The sequence below is a fragment of the Vicia villosa genome, linkage group LG4 (genome assembly GCF_029867415.1).
Source record: "Vicia villosa cultivar HV-30 ecotype Madison, WI linkage group LG4, Vvil1.0, whole genome shotgun sequence".
In the NCBI taxonomy this organism is placed as follows: domain Eukaryota; kingdom Viridiplantae; phylum Streptophyta; class Magnoliopsida; order Fabales; family Fabaceae; genus Vicia; species Vicia villosa.
This window is the reverse complement of record NC_081183.1, coordinates 115,002,363-115,021,642: the sequence shown is the minus strand read 5'-3', so window position 1 is coordinate 115,021,642 and position 19,280 is coordinate 115,002,363. Positions and strand designations below refer to the sequence as shown.

General features: G+C 33.8%; 2 protein-coding genes across 3 annotated transcripts; both read right to left on the bottom strand.

Annotated features, from left to right (window-relative positions):
* Nucleotides 1–8,570: 8,570 nt before the first annotated feature.
* On the bottom strand, nt 8,571–11,872 carry LOC131597712 (uncharacterized). The gene is made up of 9 exons (XM_058870390.1): nt 11,858–11,872; nt 11,705–11,760; nt 11,060–11,612; nt 10,153–10,629; nt 10,022–10,069; nt 9,636–9,728; nt 9,443–9,550; nt 8,717–9,103; nt 8,571–8,627 (listed from the first exon to the last, which is right to left on the bottom strand). The coding sequence occupies exons 1-9, from the start codon at nt 11,870–11,872 to the stop codon at nt 8,571–8,573; spliced, it is 1,794 nt and encodes a 597-aa protein (XP_058726373.1).
* On the bottom strand, nt 11,755–18,676 carry LOC131595076 (uncharacterized). Of its 2 annotated transcripts, XM_058867319.1 has the most exons (5): nt 18,339–18,676; nt 18,050–18,126; nt 16,941–17,023; nt 12,929–15,493; nt 11,755–12,847 (listed from the first exon to the last, which is right to left on the bottom strand). In XM_058867319.1, exons 4-5 carry the CDS (start codon nt 15,475–15,477, stop codon nt 12,094–12,096), a joined length of 3,303 nt encoding a protein of 1,100 aa, XP_058723302.1. In that variant the 5' UTR covers nt 15,478–15,493; nt 16,941–17,023; nt 18,050–18,126; nt 18,339–18,676; the 3' UTR covers nt 11,755–12,093. The 2 variants fall into 2 exon arrangements, with proteins under 2 accessions (XP_058723302.1, XP_058723303.1); XM_058867320.1 differs by having other exon boundaries at nt 12,929–17,023.
* Nucleotides 18,677–19,280: the final 604 nt, after the last annotated feature.

The following is a 19,280-nucleotide window of genomic DNA, read 5'->3' as shown; positions in this document are numbered from 1 at the left end:
TTTTTGGGGATTTTTATTTAATGGAACGAACACTCAATCAATCAATAAAAGAAAAAAAGGAAACTATTTTTGATTTAACAAAGAAAACTATTTATTTATTTCTTTATGGTTTATCAACCAATCGAGAATCAAAGGAAACAACAATAAAAAACAATTAAAATAAAATTCTAAAAAGTCTAATTGGATGAAAAATGTTTTTTGTCATTTTTTATTTAAGAAAGAAAAGATTAATGTGCAAAAGAATTAAAAGAAATCAATTTTTAATATTTACTTTTATTAAAGGCAGGGGGGTGCAAAAGCAGTTTTAAAAATGAGCTACAAAGCAAGTAGAAGCAAGACTGGGCCAAAAAGGGGGTGGAGACAGCAAAGCGCGCCAGGCCCCAACCCAGGTAGCGGTGGTGCATCAATAACAAGGGGGCGCAATCCAGAAACAGGGGCAAGCCCACACGCGGCCCAACATTATCTATCCACCACTTTATTGCATTATCAATTCAGCTTTTATTGTGTTATTTATTCCTCCAGCATGCATGTATTTTTTCATTTTATTTATGCTCTTGAAATAAAACGTGACATCACTTGTTATCAATGGGGCATGCTTATTCTTAAGTCATATAGGACAAAATGAGCCATCAACCAATCGCGTTATGCCACCTAGTGCTTCAATCATCACACCCAAGCAAAACAAAAGAATGAAGAATAGGAGTAAACAGCATGCAACGTGAACAGTACAATGGAGGGTACTGTTCATCGTCACCTTCCACACAACAACACCCCTAGCTCACGGCGGCGCCGGCAGTCCGGCCTCCCCAACGGCGGATGAGACCGCCTTCCCCCCCTGTTTTTTCGCGCTGAATCCAAAAATGCAACCGGTTTTTACAGATACTAGCCCTATCATGCAAAACGAGGGGGTTTCTAGAACCCCAAGCCGTGAATCCCGCCCTTAAAATACAATACAAACACATCAACACTTTTCCAACGCATTTTAACACATACAATCAGCAGAAACACTTGCTTATCTAAACCATTCAGTTAATCCGGATTTAAAGAAGATGCCTCTACATTCATACTAAGCATGGATATGGCACATGATATTGGGAGTTTCTTAGGCTTACTTGGAATAAATTCTGGAGTTGAGAGCCTTGGCAGAATGTATGCGGTTTCCCTTTCTTCCTTGAGCTTGATGACACTAATGGTTCCTTCAAGTGGTGGATGGTGAGCTCGGTGGTGCTACGGCTTTTGTATCGTAGAGCGGGTGCGCGAATAGAGAGAAGAAGGGAGGGAAGAGAGAGAGAGAGAGAGAGAGAGAGAGAGAGAGAGAGAGAGAGAGAGAGAGAGAGAGAGAGAGAGAGAGAGAGAGAGAGAGGAGAGAGAGAGAGAGAGAGAGAGAGAGAGAGAGAGAGAGAGAGAGAGAGAGAAAGAGAGAGGGGAGAGAGAGAGAGAGAGGGGAGAGAGAGAGGGAGAGGGAGAGAGAGAGAGAGAGGGGGGGAGAGAGTATAGTGATATAGTGAAGAGTGGAAGTGAGGAATGGTTGATGTGTGAGTTTCTATTTATATGGCCAACCATTGGTTTGTGATTCACAATTCTTGGATGTGGGACTTGGGCTAGTTTGCAATACCTCTTTCTCATTTTTCCAATGTGGGACTTGCAGCACCACTTTTTCCATTTCTCCAATGTGGGACTTTAGTGTGTGTGTAGTGCAATTGTGTGTTGTTTTACTTTTTTTTCTTCATGCTGTGGTGCTTACTTTGAACACTCATATCTCAAACCATGGGTTGTTAAATGATGCAAGAATGGGGTCATATCAAAGAGGGCATGGGATAGAACAAGATTGGTGTTGAAGATATCTCAAGATAAAGCTTGGAAGTATGAGAAAAATGGCCTTGAACTCATGCAAATACCACTGCACACGCCCAGCAGCATGCTGTCACATGTGTATGGCCAGAACGTGACTCTGCGAGGGTGGTACTTTGAGCCTCTCTATCTCGATCAATACATGTCCAAAATCAGTGATACTGGTCTCATTGGATAGAGGACATGGCAAGGAATAGCTTAGAACTGGGCTTGTTTAAGATAGAGACTTGTGGAGGAAGAAATAGGCTTTGACATTTGGTCCACCATGTGTTTGCTGAAATGCGTTGCGTGCCCAGAATTCTGTGTCATGGCTGCCTGCAGAATTTGGTCAGGGTTGGGGCACCACTTTGAAGGCTTGTATCTCACTCAATATTTGCTCAATTGTCCCAATTCTTGTTTCTATGGATAGATGACATGGCAAAGAAGAGAATGATACCAGGTTTGCGTTCATATCACTTTTGTACAGCTCTGAAAATGACTGGAGATTTGGCATGCCATGTGTTTGTGAAAATGCCAGGTCATGACCTGACTGGTGACCTGGAATGTGACTTGATTCACATGAGTTTCCAGCAACTTCACACCACTCTAACTCTTTATACAAGCTTCAAATGAAAAAGTGTCCAACTACAAAGTTGTTCTCCTCCATGAGAGGAACAACTTTGGTGTTAGAAACTTTTCCGGAAAATGTCATTTGCCACGTGTAATCTGGTGCTGAAGTGGACTGCTCGGCAAGATTTAAGACATCAAAAAATTTTTCTAAGTGTTGGAATGTCTTTTTTCTATTTTTCCCAACTTTTTGCCGAACTCCCGATTTTATCCGTTCTTCGACTTTTCTTGATTAATTTTCCACCAAAAGTCAATATTTGAATAATTTTCCCGATTTTGACCCAAAAGTCAACTGTTCCGATTTTTCCGACTATTGATGAAATTCCCGATTAAATCTCTTCCACTCACATCCCGTCAAACAAACACATCCGCATAGCCAGTATGAGAAGCCCTTTCACACATAGAAGCCATTCCTGATTAAATGTTGACCAGAAAGTCAGCTGGTTGACTTTGGTCAAAGAAACCCTGATTTAACGAACCAGATGATCTGCAAGCTTGCACTCTTCAATCAATGCCCTGATTTGAAGCAGAGAGACACCCCAATCCAGGAGGACTTCAATGAACATAGAACCATATGATTATACCTCAGTCTTCCTTGTTCTTTGATCATACTTCTTTGCAATGGAGCTTTTTCTTGCTGGCCCTTGAGTAACACCTATGATATGAATGCATGGGTATGGATTATGACCTAAGTGATGTTTGTACATGAATGCAAAGCCTAAGCCAGTTAGAAGTTAAAGGGTAGGACAAATTTGGGGTATGACAATATGCATGCTAATTTACTCTAATTATGTAATATATTGTCGTGGGGTTTAGAGGGTGTTACATCAGGGACGAACCAAGTGGAAGTTAATGGGCATGTAGCACCCAAGGCAAAACTGGATAGGGAGTGGTTGTTGGGGCACGAAGCATGACAATGAGACGCTCCTGGTAGCTTTTAGGCAAAAAACCGAACTCACACTAGAATGAGAGGGATTCTGAAGTTGTGCAGGTATGGGATAACATGGCTAAATGAAATCTTATAAGGACTGATTGGTTCTACATATGTGTTTGAACATGGTAACCTATGGTTTTAAACGGGCTAACCATGAACCTAATGGTAAGTTCATCAATATTTATAATCTTTAACCTTCGATTAACAAGGATTACTAAGAGCCTCAAGGGAGACTCATCAATGTTAACGATCTTCAACCTAAATAAATATTAGGAACTGATCACACAATCCACAACCAAAGCTTTTAACGGGTTTAGCTTCTAACTACTTATTTCCAACCCTAAATGGATTGTGTTCATCCAAGATGCATAAACAACATTCTTGGAGAACTTATACAATGGTACCAATCAAGAATTACAAGAACGCCTCACTCACAAAAGTATTTGGCTATAAAAATTAGTGAGAGAAAGTGAAAAAGAAAACTTAGAGAGAATGTGTCAATACAAAATTCGATTTCTGGATGAAATGAAACAAGGAATGAGGCCTTTATTCATAGGCTTGAAATCCTTCAAAAGAGAAAACAACATTAAATCAGAAATGTTTGTTACTAATCGATTGAGCCAATCTATTAGTTCATTTAAATATAACAGCTACAAGTTTCAAAATAGAAAAGAAGTGATATATAGTCGTTGCTAATCGATTGATTGCGTTCAAAAAGCCTTGTTCCTCAAAAGCGCGTTAATCCAATCAAAAAATATTTTTTGGCTTTTTGAATGCTCCCATCATTTTCTATGAAACTTCTATATATACTTCTTCAAAAAAATTTCTATTCAAAAAAAATTTATAAAAGGTTTTGTGTGTGTGTGTGTGTGTGTGTGTGTGTGCATGTGTGTGTGTGTGTGTACGCGCGCTTATAGCTATCCACTTCTACAAAGAAAGAACTTTTTCTTTTACAAAAGCTTCACCCACTTACTAAATTGGGAGGTTAACTCTTATAAGCTTTGTCTGAAAGATTCTCTTGTGTTGACACTTACTTTGATATTTCTTTTTAGGCTTTTGATTTAATCTATATGTTTTCCTTTGCTTGAAACTATGTTGATGTTTGAAGTTATATTTATGTCTGAAACTTTGTCAATCTTTATCAAACTCATGGCTTGCATCTTTAACTGTTTAAGTGCATTGGTTGACTTTCTTAATTGTTGCATATTTAATATGTTGAATGTTATCTTTCTTTTATGATCTTTTACAGTTGTCATCATGTTGCATCTTTATCATGTTGAATATCTATTATGTTCTTCATAGTTGTCATCATGTTGATGTTATGTTTCTTTTTTGATCTTTTACAATTGTCATCATGTTGCATCTTTATCATGTTGAATATCTATTCTGTTCTTCACAGTTGTCATCATAAAAAAACTATTACCTGCAAAAGAAGGTTCCCCAGTCTACTCCCACTCAGCACATCTTCAACCCCATTTCCAAGATGAGTCGCCCTAGCGCATCGAGGTAACTAGGAAGGTTAGTCTATAGATTTCTCTCAAGATTTGTTTCTCAATCCCAGCTTCATAAATGATAGCAATAACTCGGGAGAGCTGGAAACTATTTTGGTTTAACCTAACAATCCAATAAGACAGACCCAACTCGAGCGGTCTGTTCCAAAATGTCCTCAAAGTGGAAGGCGAACTTGTAAACCCTTGCTAGAAAGCGAACATCAGATTCGACCTGCTTGTCCATCATCAACTGACAGATACAGAAGTTAAGATATTTTACATTTAAATATTATTTCATTATTATATTTAAATGATTATTATATTATTATTTATTTATCAAATTAAGAACCTTAATTGATTAAATTATCAAATAAAGTTAAAAAGACTGATTAAATATCTTTTAATAATTAATTAATTAGATATGAGCTCAAATATGAGTGGATAAAATGATAGCTTATTTTAGAGTAATGAGAATCCTAATTGGCCATCACAATATATATATATATATATATATATATATATATATATATATATATATATATATAATGCGTTGCGGCTTTTGCGATTTCGGTCGGTACAGGTGTTGTGTTGCAAATAAATATCGTCGCAGTGTGAATTTCTCACAACATTGCACAAAATAGATTTCCCGTAAAAAGTGTAGGATTCCTATAAAAGCAGTGTGATTTCATTTTTACAATGATACAAAACTTTAGTTCAAAATTTTAATATTTTGATTCCTTTAAAAGCCATTTGATTTGTGCTTTCAAAATAATTTTTTTGTCAATAATTGTAAATAAATGGCTGTAACGGTGTTTTGTCATGGCCGTAACAACGTTATGTCTGTGATTTGTTTTCTCAGCCTTAAAACGGTGAATAAAAATATCAGAAGGCTCCGATACCATTTTTTCGCGGCTGTATTCATGGTCGCGGACCGTTTTTTTAAAACCTTATATATATGAGAATGTCATTTTTATGTGAAAATATGAGAATGAATCTGAACCAATAGATTTAAAAATAAATGGTGGAGATTATGTGTCATTCTTTTTTTCTCTCCTTCATTATTTAAATAAATGATCCCCTAATATATCTTACTATAAGCAAAGTATTTGTTCTCTCACTACTGTGGAAAAGACATTTGACAAAGGTTGGAAAAGATATATAATCACGCAGGACCATGCGTTGTTATGTAGTGTGTGGTAGCATATGCGACACTTTTAATCTCGGTACTGTGACCGTCGTAGTAAACAGGAAAGTATGCTCTCTTTAACAACTACTATTCCTAATAACCGTTATTATATTATATGTGAATAAATGTCAATTGTATCATACCATAATCAATATTACACTATTTTTGAATTGTTATCAAAATTTGTATTATAAGTACACAATAAGTTTGAACAGCTTAGGTATGCAATCTTTCCAACTTCCAAAGAGCATAGAAAACATATAGAATTAAGGAAACAATAATGAGCATCTTTGGTTTTTAAACTTCCAAGAGAAGAAGATGAAGAATCAGAAAGAACAATATAAAAGCGGAAGAACCATAACACAAAAAAAAACTCCATTCAAAGGAATCAACATGTGTTATCCTAATCAAGCTACCAACAATATTGAGAATTCAAATGTTGTTGTAGAGGATGTTGTCGTGCAAAACCAGCCTGAGCCTCAAGATGTTGTTGTAGATGGCGTTGTGGTGCAAAACCAACATCATGTTCTAGATGTTGCTGAATAGGGTGTTGTGTTTAGACTAATGAGAGCTCTCAGGGTGAGGAGAAGAAGAAGAAGAAGAAGAAGAAGAAGAAGAAGGTGGTTAGGGAAAATAATTAGTTTTTTTATTCTGATGATGATGAGGACGACTATGGTTGGTCTAATTTTATCTCAGCGAGAGGATTTAGATATGATTATGGTTTTTGATTATGTAATGAAAGTTTATGTAATGAAGTTTTAATCTTTTTATTTAATTGTCTTAAGGTTATCAACTTAAACTATCAGCTTAAACTATCAACTTAAACTATCAGCTTAAACTACAAATTAGATAAACTAACAAACAAATAATTGTAATTGAAAATTCGACAGTTTGTGATGAACTTAATCGTAAGAAACCGTCTTTTAGTTGCATTCCTGTCAAGTTCACTGCATCTTCAACTATTACATTTCATAACAAAGTAAATATTAAACATAAAGCAGATAAGAATTAGCGTAAAATTTTCAAATTTCAAACCCTGTTTTAACTATTACATTTCATAACAAAGTAAATATTAAACATGAAGGAGATAAGGAAACACAACAACTTCAAATTTTCAAAAAATCTGTCTGACTTTAGTTTTTTCTTCAAATTCATGTTCTTCTTTTTTGAATCTTCATACATAACCTTCAAATAGCCCACAGCTTCCAACTCTGATTTCATATTACTCTCATCTTTATTTCCCAATTTCTCTCTCATGTCTTCATCTCATATGAACAAATTACATGTTTCATCACTCCTCCAAAATGGACATCTCAAAAAAATCTTCCTTTATTATGTCCCTTCTTGCATTGGTACGAAACCATCGACTATCACAACCACGGAAATTTCTAGATCTAGATTTTACAGTGGAAGAAGACATAATAAAACCTTTGGATGAGTTTGTCTTTAAATGCGACATTTGAAATGAAACTGAACAACAACAATGAGTATGGGTATTTTTGTCTTCTTCCCGACGATGTTGACGGCGTTCGTGTTAGGGCTTGTTTCTTTTTTCAGTGGAAAAATAAATACTTAGTATTTAACATATATAAAGAAGCGCCAGTGTGTAACAACGGTTTTATGAATGAGCCGTAGTGATATACCTATTATTTTTTATTAAATATAAATAAAATTGAATATACGCGTATTTACGTAAAATGAATTAACTATTTGAAAACCCTGAAGAGCGAACCCAACAAATGATACAGTCCTGCTCCACGACATTCACTACAACATTTTTACCATACGGCAACGACCGAAAACCGTTGCAAAATCCAAAAAATCCGTTGTCGTTGCCTATCAGAACGGTTTTTGGACCGTGCCAATCTGAGGCGTTCCCTTATCCTTTCGCAACAGTTGTTTATCCAACAGCAACGTTTTACGTTGTTTAATATTCTTTAGAGAGCGGTGCCAAACAACAACGGCTGCACCGCGTTCGAAAATTATAACCGTTGCAATTGGTTTAGTTTAGAGAACGGTTGTTTTACTTTCTATAGAAACGGTTTTTTACTGTAGCCCATGATCAGCCGTTCTAATAGACTCTAATATCAATTTCTTCTTCAATTACAACAGCAACTACAAAAACACTTTCTAACCGTTGCAAAAGCTGATTTTTTTTTTAAATATAAAATCTGTTTGTTTTATAAACCTGATAAATAATATCAACCATCATTCACTTATTATATATAAGAATACTCAGATGCAAATTTTAATATGATATTAAATATTTAAAAAATTAAATAACAAAATAACATCATTCATTCATTATATATCCCAATGTCAATCATGTTCACAACCAAAATGACATCTTTAATGTACATATTTGAATGCCAATCATCATCCATAACCAAAATAATATCTTGAATCTCTAAAAGTAAACTTAAACTCTATAATGTTAAGCATCATCTTTATCAAAATAACATCTTGAATCACTAGAAAAAGTTAAACATCTACATCTCTAAATCTATGTTTCTTCATCTCCGAATGACTGAAAATCTCCATTGATATCATCATTCATGTTCTGCAAAATAAAAGTAATTTAATTGAAATAAGATTATTATTCAAAGGCCCTAAAATTAGAATGTAAAGAATAAAATAATTCAATTTTACTTGATCATTAGTTGGAGCATGTGTTGATGCAGAAGAACGTAAGGCACTATTAGCATCAGTTGCAGGAGCTGATATCAAAGCTGCCAGAGCCTCTATATCCAAATTTGAGGTGTTTTGATTCAGAATGGTCTTAAGGAGAAGCTGCATTCTTCTTTCTGTTTCCTCCTTATCTTGACGACGTCTCTCCTCCATCTCTTGTATCACATGTCTAACCTCAGCAACATGATCTCTTTTAAGTTTTGCAATTTCTTCATTTCTTTTCAAGAGAGTCGGTGTTGTGGTTCTTCCATGGCAACGCACTCTTCCAGGTTTTTGTTTGCCTAATACACTTTCAAAAGCTTCTGAAGAAGATTTACCTTGATTTTCAATCAAGTCTTGAAGCTTTATCTAGCATAAAATACATAACAAAGTAGTAGTAAATAAAAGGAAAAGAACAGAATACAAAATCAACCCCGTACTCAATGTACACAATATAGTAGAAGTAAATAAAAGTCAAAGAACATAACAAAATACAAGAGAGAACAATCAAAATAACACAGCCAGAATAAAAACTAAACTACAATTATTGGACATTCACTAGATGGATGATACTTTTCAAATAATATTCTGCCTTTGAACTTTGGGTACATTGACTAATGTTGATATATTCTGCCAAAGCACACATCTTTTTTATCTGTCCTAATTTTCAAACAAACAAGATCGACAACAACTCGCAATAATACTTACAATTGCAGTATTAGTTTCTTGATCCAACTCCTTTCCTTTCCTACTTTGTCGAGTAGCAATGAACATTTCAGCTTGAGTCGGAGGTTCTTTATCTTCATTACTTTCACGCTAAACCAAGTAAAACAAAGAGTATGAGACTATTAGTAAAGTAACACAATTTAATATTCACTTAGAATAATTTTAAAAAGAATACCATTTTTTCTCTTATAACAGCAAAGCCTTTATTTCCCATTCGATGTCTCCATTTCAGTTGAGCTACATTTTTAGCATTTTGTTGACTAACTTCCTACATAATAGTTTGATGTTAGTCATAAAGCCCACAAGAAATGTTACTTTTTACATTCAGCATAGAATGCATTTGCAAAGTGACTTTAATTCAACACATAATTCAGCATGTAAAACATGAATATGAATATAACTTACTTGATTTTTTCCATCTCTCCAATACTCCAATAGCTTTCTAAAGTCTTCTTCCGGTACCTCTTGTGGACGATTTTTTAGCTGCTCGCGTAAGTTTTTGTTCTTACTAAAATGATTCTTTTTAAGAGAGCATTTGTATCATCTCCAAGCATCATTTACAATAGCAAATACAGCCTTCCTTCCTTCCTTTGGGACATTGTATTTTTCCTGCAAAAAAATATATTTAGAAAGATGTATACATTAAAGCATGCTAACAAACACACACAATCAAATAAAAAAAAAGTAATTACATTGACATACTCCCACACGGGATCTATCTCGTGTTCCTCCCAATACTTAACCAAAGCAATCCAATTAATGAAAGTGAGAGGACATAAATTTGAATTTCTTCCTATTGTCCCCAAAAAACTACTAAGTTCAGACACTGTCTTTTCATCTGGCCCAATTGGTATTCCTACTTCATTCAAGGTAATCTCTTGTCTATCTTTGAATTCCCATGCATGAATTTTCCGACATAAAGTCTTTCCACGTTTTCGTACTAGTCCTGAGGATGAAGCACCTAAGGTATTACCTTCTTCTTTATTTACATTTTTTCCCCCAACTTCCTCACCATCATAGTTGCTACCATTCTCCATATATTCTTCCATTTCATTTTCTTCTATATCTTCATCGTCAAATTCCTCTACACCATGTTGTTCCTTATTCCTCATAGTTTTTTTCTTATCAAAGGCTTGTTGATCTACCGTTGATCCTTGGATTTGATTTTCCTGCATAAATAAACATAATTTGGTTAGGGAAACATTACACAACTTCTTACTTTTTTGTTATATAATACAATGCAAGAAGTATTATACTGTTATGTATACAATATAATATTATCACTGCAGCATTTTGAAAACAAGTAACCACGGTCCTGTTTTTCAAAAGGTAAGTAAAGCACCATTTCAAAAGGTAACCAAGCATCATTTACAGTAGCAAATACAATCTTTAATTTCATATGTATCTGACAAGTATATGCCACTCTTCCACTTCATCTTTTCTCAAACATTAAATAGATTAAAATTATGCACTCATCTTTGCATATATCTCATTAATTACCATTAATCTTTTATCAAGAAAAAACTATTTTAATCATCAAAATAATGCAATTCGAAAATTAAATAAGAGGATTAGATTTGAAGTCAGACACGGTCTTACCTCTTTGGTTTGCTCATCAATGTTCTTTGAGACTCGTGATTCAATTGAACCTTTAGCTTGATGATCCACCGTACACTTCAATTTCTTCTTAGTATTATTGTTAACAAGCACTTTGCTCGGCTCAACAATTTTCTTAGAGGCTTCTACTAACAATTTCCTCTTAATATTCTGAATAGGAACTTTGCTCGTCTCAACAACTTTATTAGAGACTTCTACTTCAAATTGCCTCCTAATATTACTGTTTTGTACAGACACTTTGCTTGGCTCGACACTTTTCTTAGTGGCTTGTACTTCCAACTGCTTCTTATTGTTGTTCTGAACAACAGATTTATTTGACTCAACAACTTTCTTGGAAACTTCTACTTTCGATTGCTTCCGATGGTCCAGCTTTTGAATATTTCCAACATTAGTTTGTATGTTATTGATTTCTTGATTTGTTGGGTTGCTTTTCAAAGCTCTATCATTTTCAACCTTGATTTTCATCTTCCGCACTAAATCTGTGCTAGACTTAGCTTGGATACCAAACACAAAATCATTCTTGTTTTGCATTTTCCTGCAACATAAACAACATAGTATAAATTTTCATTAATTTTTATTTGAAATGCATAACAACATGCAGAGTGAACTAATCTTACCGTAACCTACTTTAATGCATAGAGCCAAAGCTGAAACTGAAAGAATTGAGAGGTAATCTTATCAATCTTATTATAGAAATCACAAATTACTTTGTGAATAATATTGCACAAGAAATTATAAAGTACTATTGTAAGCATGCAAAAAAAAAAGGCTGAACATTACTATGCGAATTAACATTTCTATTCAACATGCAAGATGTAGGTATATAATGAATATAGTAAGATCATCAAAACACATAAAAATCAAAATCGTGATCAGATTCAAAATGTTTCAAAATCGTGATCAGATTCAAAATGTTTCAAAATCGTGATCAGATTCAAAATGATTCAAAATCGTCATCAAAACACCACAAACATAAACTGTTTCAAAATGAATTCACAAAACATACATAAAAATTATTATAAATCAGAATCGTGATCAGATTCTATTACATCTGCCACAGGTACAAAATTATCAACAATTGTTGGTGGAATATCATTTCTAACAAAATCAACTTCACAAATTTCATCGCTTGAAGCTAAATTTACAGCATGATCTGACATGTCATAATTATACGGTTGTGGGGTATTTGAATTTGATTGTTCATTCATGTTAAAAAAATCTCTCGGAATAGATTTCATAACATAGTGTTTATTTGCATCATAAGGATCTTGAATGTAGAAGCATTGGTGGACTTGAGAAGCCAATACGAAAGGATCATCCACATAACATCTTTTGTTGAAGTAAACACAAGTCATCCCAAATTTTTCCTCTTCACCTTCAAACCAATCACATCTAAATAACACAAACTTCAACTTACCATAATAGTCTACCTCAATTATTTCTGTAATCATTCCATAGTAAGTTATTGATTGTGTTATTGGATTTTCATCTTTGGTACTTGAAAAACTTTCTGTTATTGTCGCAAGTGTCACACCACTGTTTTGTGTTTTACGTCTAGCATCACGTTGTTTTGTATGAAACCTGTATCCATTAATTACATAGCCAGAAAAACTTCGTGCAATTTTATTTGGTCCATTGGATAACTTCCTTAGGTTTCTAGACACATCACTTAACAAAGCACGCTTCTTAAACCATTCAACAAAATCTAACCCTTGGCTCTTTGCTTTGCTCCACCCCTTTCTCTTATTGGAATTTTCATTTTCATGCTCACTACAATTAAAATTACACCATTAAAGTTATTGTAAAACAGCTCTTTTTAGGAAATTGAAACATACAAACATATTTATGTACCTTATAAATTTTTGGACATCTTCATGATTGAATAAGATGTAACGATGGGCCAAACTCCTTGACTTGCAATCCAAAGAAATTGCTTCTCCCTTTTTCTTTCCTCCAATTGGATGACCAACATTAAGACAAGAGCTTGGACTTTCATGTTCATGAGGATCACATCTATCACTATTCCTTGTCATTCTAGTGAATCTTGTTTCAACACCATTATGCAAATACCGAGAGCAAAATGTCAAGCATTCTTCAACTAAATAGCCCTCAGCAATAGAACCCTCGGGACGACTTTTATTACGAACATAACCCTTCAATTTTCCTAGATATCTTTCTGGAAAGTACATCCACCGAAATTGAACAGGTCCTCCCATTCTTACCTCATTCACTAGATGTATTGGCAAATGAACCATTATATCAAAGAAACTCGGGGGGAAAATTGTCTCGAATTGGCAAAGTGTTTCTACAATCTCGGATTGCAAGATATCCAAATCTGCCACCTCAATAACCTTCTGACATAAACAACGAAAAAATGAACAAAGACGGATTAATGGGTGGGCAACCTGGTTTGGCATTGTACTTTTCACAGCCACTTGAAGCAAGTAATGCAACATGAAATGTGCATCGTGGCTCTTATATCCGCTAACTTTCTTTTCAGCAAGTTGAACACATCTTGAAATGTTTGAAGCACAACCATCTGGTATTTTTGCATTTTTCAATACAGAACAAAAAGTAGTTTTCTCCTTTGCATTCATGGAAAAACATGCTTTCGCAAACACAGACTTTTTGCCTTGATCTACCTCTTTGGGGTGAAGTTTCTTTCTAATACCCATCTCTTCCAAGTCTAAACGTGCATTTTTATGATCTTTTGTTTTTCCTGGAATATCCAACAATGTCCCAATTATACTATCAAATATGTTTTTCTCTATGTGCATCACATCAAGGTTGTGGCGTAAATTATTATGCTTCCAATATGGTAACTCAAAAAATATTGATTTTTTCTTCCATGGACCATTTTTACTTTTCTTTTGCAGTCTACAAAAAGCATTGTTGACGTCCTTTAGTTTCTCCGAGATTTGTTCCCCAGTTAACAACTTTGGTGGTGGCCTATCTTCTATGCTACCATTGAAATTCCTAGAATTTGACCTATATTTATGATCCTCGGGCAAAAACACACGATGATCCATATAACACACCTTTTTACTATATTTCAAATATGTAGAATTAGTGTCATAATTACAACAAGGACATGCTAGTTTCCCTTTTGTACTCCACCCACTCAACATAGCATACCCAGGAAAGTCACTAATAGTCCACAAGAGAGTTGCCCGCATTTGGAAAGTTTGATTTAGTGATGCATCATATGTTTCTACACCCAAATCCCATAACATTTTCAACTCTTCTACCAATGGTTGAAGGTACACATCAATGTTATTCCCTGGTGAAAATGGTCCAGGGATTAATAAAGACAACATAGAATATTCAGCTTTCATGCACCACCAAGGTGGAAAGTTATATGGTATTAATACCACAGGCCAAGTACTATAAGACAAATTCATGGTTCGAAATGGATTAAATCCGTCGCTGGCCAATCCAAGTCTTATATTACGCGACTCATAAGCAAATTCAGCATGACATTTATCAAATTCTTTCCATGCTTCTCCATCTGCAGGGTGCCTCAACTTCCCATCTTTAGAACGCTTTTCATCATGCCATCTTAATGAGCTAGTCGTCTTTGAACACATAAACAGCCGTTGAAGTCTAGGAATCAAAGGAAAGTGTCTCAAAACTTTTGAAGGAACTTTATGAGACTTATTATTTTTTTCAACTTCATCATTTCCTTTTACATCTTCATTCCACCGTGGAGCACCACAAACACGGCAAGAAGTATCATTCTCTTGATCTTTCCAATATAGCATGCAATCATTAGGGCAAGCATCAATCTTTTTATAATCCAACCCTAAGTCCCTTATCATGCCTTTAGTTTTGTTGAACGTATCAGGGATGTTCAATGAAGGCATAGCTTCTCTCAACAACTCTAAGAGAGCATTGAATGATACGTTGCTCCAACCGTAAAGACATTTCAATAAATAAAGACGAATGGTGAACGACAATTTTGAGAAGTTTTTGCAACCTGGATACAAATCTTGTTTGGCTTCTTCGACTAGATTGTAGAACTTTTTTGCATCTTCGTTGAGGCCTACATTCACTTCATTTTCTTCTTGTACAACATCTCTAAATCTTTCATGCAATAGTCCATCAATATCATCAATTTGATCCTCTTTATGATTCATATTATTATCATTAAGATCACTAGGTTTCAGTTTCTTCTCCCCATGTTGAACCCAAATATCATATCCCTTTTGAAATCCAAATGCAGTTAAATGATTTCTTACTTCATTCCTCGTAAACCATTTGCTATTGTAACATTTAGCACAAGGACACGAAATCTCTTTCCCGCGGGGTTTTCCTTTGGTGTATGCATAATCTAGAAAAAAATCAAGACCACTTTGATACTCTTTACTCGCGGGGTTTAACTTTGTCCATTCCTTGTCCATCGAGTTTGTGAGGAGACTACCATATATGAAAAAAAGTGTAAGCAAGACAAAATATTAAAGTTTTAATTATATTAGTTACAACATAATTAGAGTTAGTCGCAAATCATCGGGGTTGGAATGAGTCGAATCGAGTCAAATTTGATTAATATTGATTCAAGTTTGATATGAATCGTCAAGGATGGAAAGGATTCGAACCAAATCAAATATGTTAAACTCGATTCGAGTTAGTCGCGAATCATCAGGGTTGAGAATGAATCATCTAACTGAATCAAATTTGATTAAAATTGATTCAAGTTTGATGCAAATTATTTGTAACTTGACTTCGACTTAATTCAACAAAATCCAAGATGCAAGATATACTAGTTTTAAAGTGGATTTTGATACTGACAAGAGAGATTCCTACTCATGTCAGTAAGGGTATTATCACAGTAAGAAAATTGTTCTAGTTTGTAATTCTCTATGCTATATTTACAATATGAATCTTCTATATACTTGATATCAAATTTAAAATTAACACAAATCGTACCTAAATCCAACATTTCATAATATGTACATGACTAACAATCATAATAGTCTAAGCATCCAACCATGAAAAGTGTTTGACAGACATGAAATCCTAATTGAAACTCGAAAAAAAACTACATTATAATATAAAAACTACATGACTAACAATCATACTTCAGTCATTAATTTTTGTATTGCAAATTTACCCAATACCATCCAATTCTATTATGGATTTACAGCATTTACACAATTATTATAATTAAGTCAATTATAAAAACTACATTAAAATAATGGATTATATATTCAAACTTCAATTTAAAGCTATCATATGAGATAAATAGACTGTCAGTATCAACCAGAATATTACCATATAATTAGCCTCACTAAAGTAGACTAAAGTAGATCTAATTCAATACAAGCACGTCTACAAAACGGTGGTGGTCCTCACCACACTCACCACTATATATTATTGTAATATTTGTTTTATATGGCATAAGAAAATGAAGTTTTAGCTCTTATAAATCATATTTTTGTTTTCATGAACTAATTCATGTCAAATTATCAATCCTTTATCACTGGATATGAAATTTAAAATTAAGATAATTAGCACATTAGAAGAAAAATCATCAAGAAGAAACACATATTGTGACACTAAAAGGAAGTTATAACAGCTCACATTCAAAATTCATATTTAACATTAATTTAGTGAACACCGGTTTTTGTTTTTTAAGTTTGTAATTGACTATATACTATAATTCATTAATTTATAGTAAAACTAAGTTCAAAAAAACATACTGGGAGAGAAAGTAAACTGTGATGCTAAGAAGGGACTCCATAAGCATGCAATGATGCTAAGAATATATTGCAGTCATAGATATTATATCCAAAAAAAATTCAATTCAAACTCCAACAATAGAATAAAATATAAGCATCAGACTAATAAAAATGGACAATCATACCTTTATAGATGCAGAGGTGGAACAGTGAAAGGCAAATGCTTTGGTCTTGCAGTCAGTATGTGCTTCTTCTCAAGTTCAATTATCTACAATTTTGTGCATGTCCATTCAAATTTCAAGTAAAATTGGCAATTACTGATTGTTTGAAATAAATTGAATGCAGATTGACAGAGATTAACAGTAGAGAATACTTGGGGCAGCATGCTGAGATCTTGGCAGAAAAGAAATAAAGAGATTGGTTTCTACTACTATTGTTGTTGTAGCATATACCGGTAGTGAAATTGAGGAAATAATGTTATAAACACAAACAATAATTTGAAATAGGGAGTGAAAATAATTGAAACACAGAATAATTTGAAAGAAAAAGAGGTTCATTTGCAGACCCTGTAGATTTGACACTTGCACAATGAGTGGAAAGGATGGTAAAGTAGTTTGTAGAGTTATTGAGATTAGCCAAAAATAATGTATTGTTGAGTGATGTATAAAAATTCAATTCAATTTAAATATAACTCATAAACTAAAATATAAACCCCCTCCTTGAATAGAGGCAACTAAAAGAAATTCATTGAACTCAAAGTGGTTGGAGGTGTTTACTTGCAGGTAGCAGTGTAGTAATTAAGCTTTATGAAATACATACAAAACATAAAGTAGTGGCAAAAATGAAATATATCACAATTTTGGTTTATAAATGAAGCTAACACTATAACATGAAGATTCCATTTCCATATAAACATAGATGTGTTTCAACAGTGTACAAGTAGCTTAAGTTTATCTTCAACAAAAAAGTTAAAAGTAATAATATAGATAAATAAAATCCCTACAAAGATAGACTTGTTCAACACACTAGCTTAAGCTATCACGCTCATCATACAATCACCTTGATTTCTCTAACATTAATACAAACTATTCTCTAATTGCATGAAAATAAAGAACAAGCACAAAGAAACCAGCATATAGAAACAAGTTCAAGTAAATGAAGCAACACTCATATCTATTGACATAAAAACACTCTGAATCATGGTCTCTAACTCTAATAAAAAGTTACAAGTAATTGATTATCATGTCAATTGTAGTTAATCATCACCTTAACACTCAAAAGTTAGGGAACTCACCAGTTACTGCAGTTGAGTATGCCAACCTTGAAATTTCTGCAACCCTTGAGTACACCAATAACTAAAAAACTTAAACCCTAAAAAATCCACAATTCAAAATAACATTAGTTTCAATTTATGAATTGATTCCACCAATCATTTTGTTAGTGATAAAAAGTGCAGAGAGCAAGTTCTCGAGTTCGACAGCATTGCTTGCCACGTACAGGCCCAGAGAGATGAGAAAGGGGTACAAATTAAAGATTACATAGATAATGAAATATAAACCGGTTGAACTAAGAAGTGGTGATACCTCGTTCGCGAGTGATTTTTGTGTTCTTCGTTAACCTTCGTTCTCGAGTGACCAAGACAATGAAGCTTACACAAGAGATCCAATCGATATTGACAAATCAGACACGCAGGAGAGAATCATGTGTGATGAGAAGAAAGGGTTAGGTTCAGATTGATTAGCTTGAAGAATGAAAGGGTTAGGGTTTGTTCTAATTGTTTTGGTTGAAGAATAGTCAAGAAAATTCGCTGGGAGGGAAGATTTGGGATTTTAGCGCTCAAGAAATTTTGGAAAGGGAACGGCTACAATTTAGATTAGCGCTCACTAATTTTTGGAAAGGGAACGGCGCTTTTTGAGAATTAGAAAAGTTATCTCTTCAATTAAGCCAAATGAAATTTTTCTTATAATAAATATTTTATTAAATATTAAAAAATATATATTAGAAGGGTTTCAATCCGTTGTTAATATATGTCATTTTTTTGTGATCTACGAGAACGGTTTTTAACCGTTAATATAAAATTTATAAGAAATATATACCCTATCACAACAAATTATAAAATTTGTTGTTTATTACTCTCTACGAGAACGGCGTTTTTACCACCTTAAAATTAGGCGTTGCCATAGGATAAAAATATTGTAGTGATTGCTCGTACTAGTGCACTAGATGAATTCTTTACATTTACGCAACTGATATTCTTTTGAACACCCTAGAATAATAACAACCAACCATAATTTATACAATTTATATGTATAATAATTTATAAATAATTGATGTTTGTCAATATATAATTAATTAATTAATCAATCATATTAAAACTAATTATATAATTCTTACAAGTAACATGCATTCTAAAACGCATTGATGCGAAACATGAGAAAACAAAATTTTGTTGTCATTTATTTTCAAGCCTATCATAATAATAGTTGACTTATATTCAATAAAAAAAAAATGCAATCACATTCGCA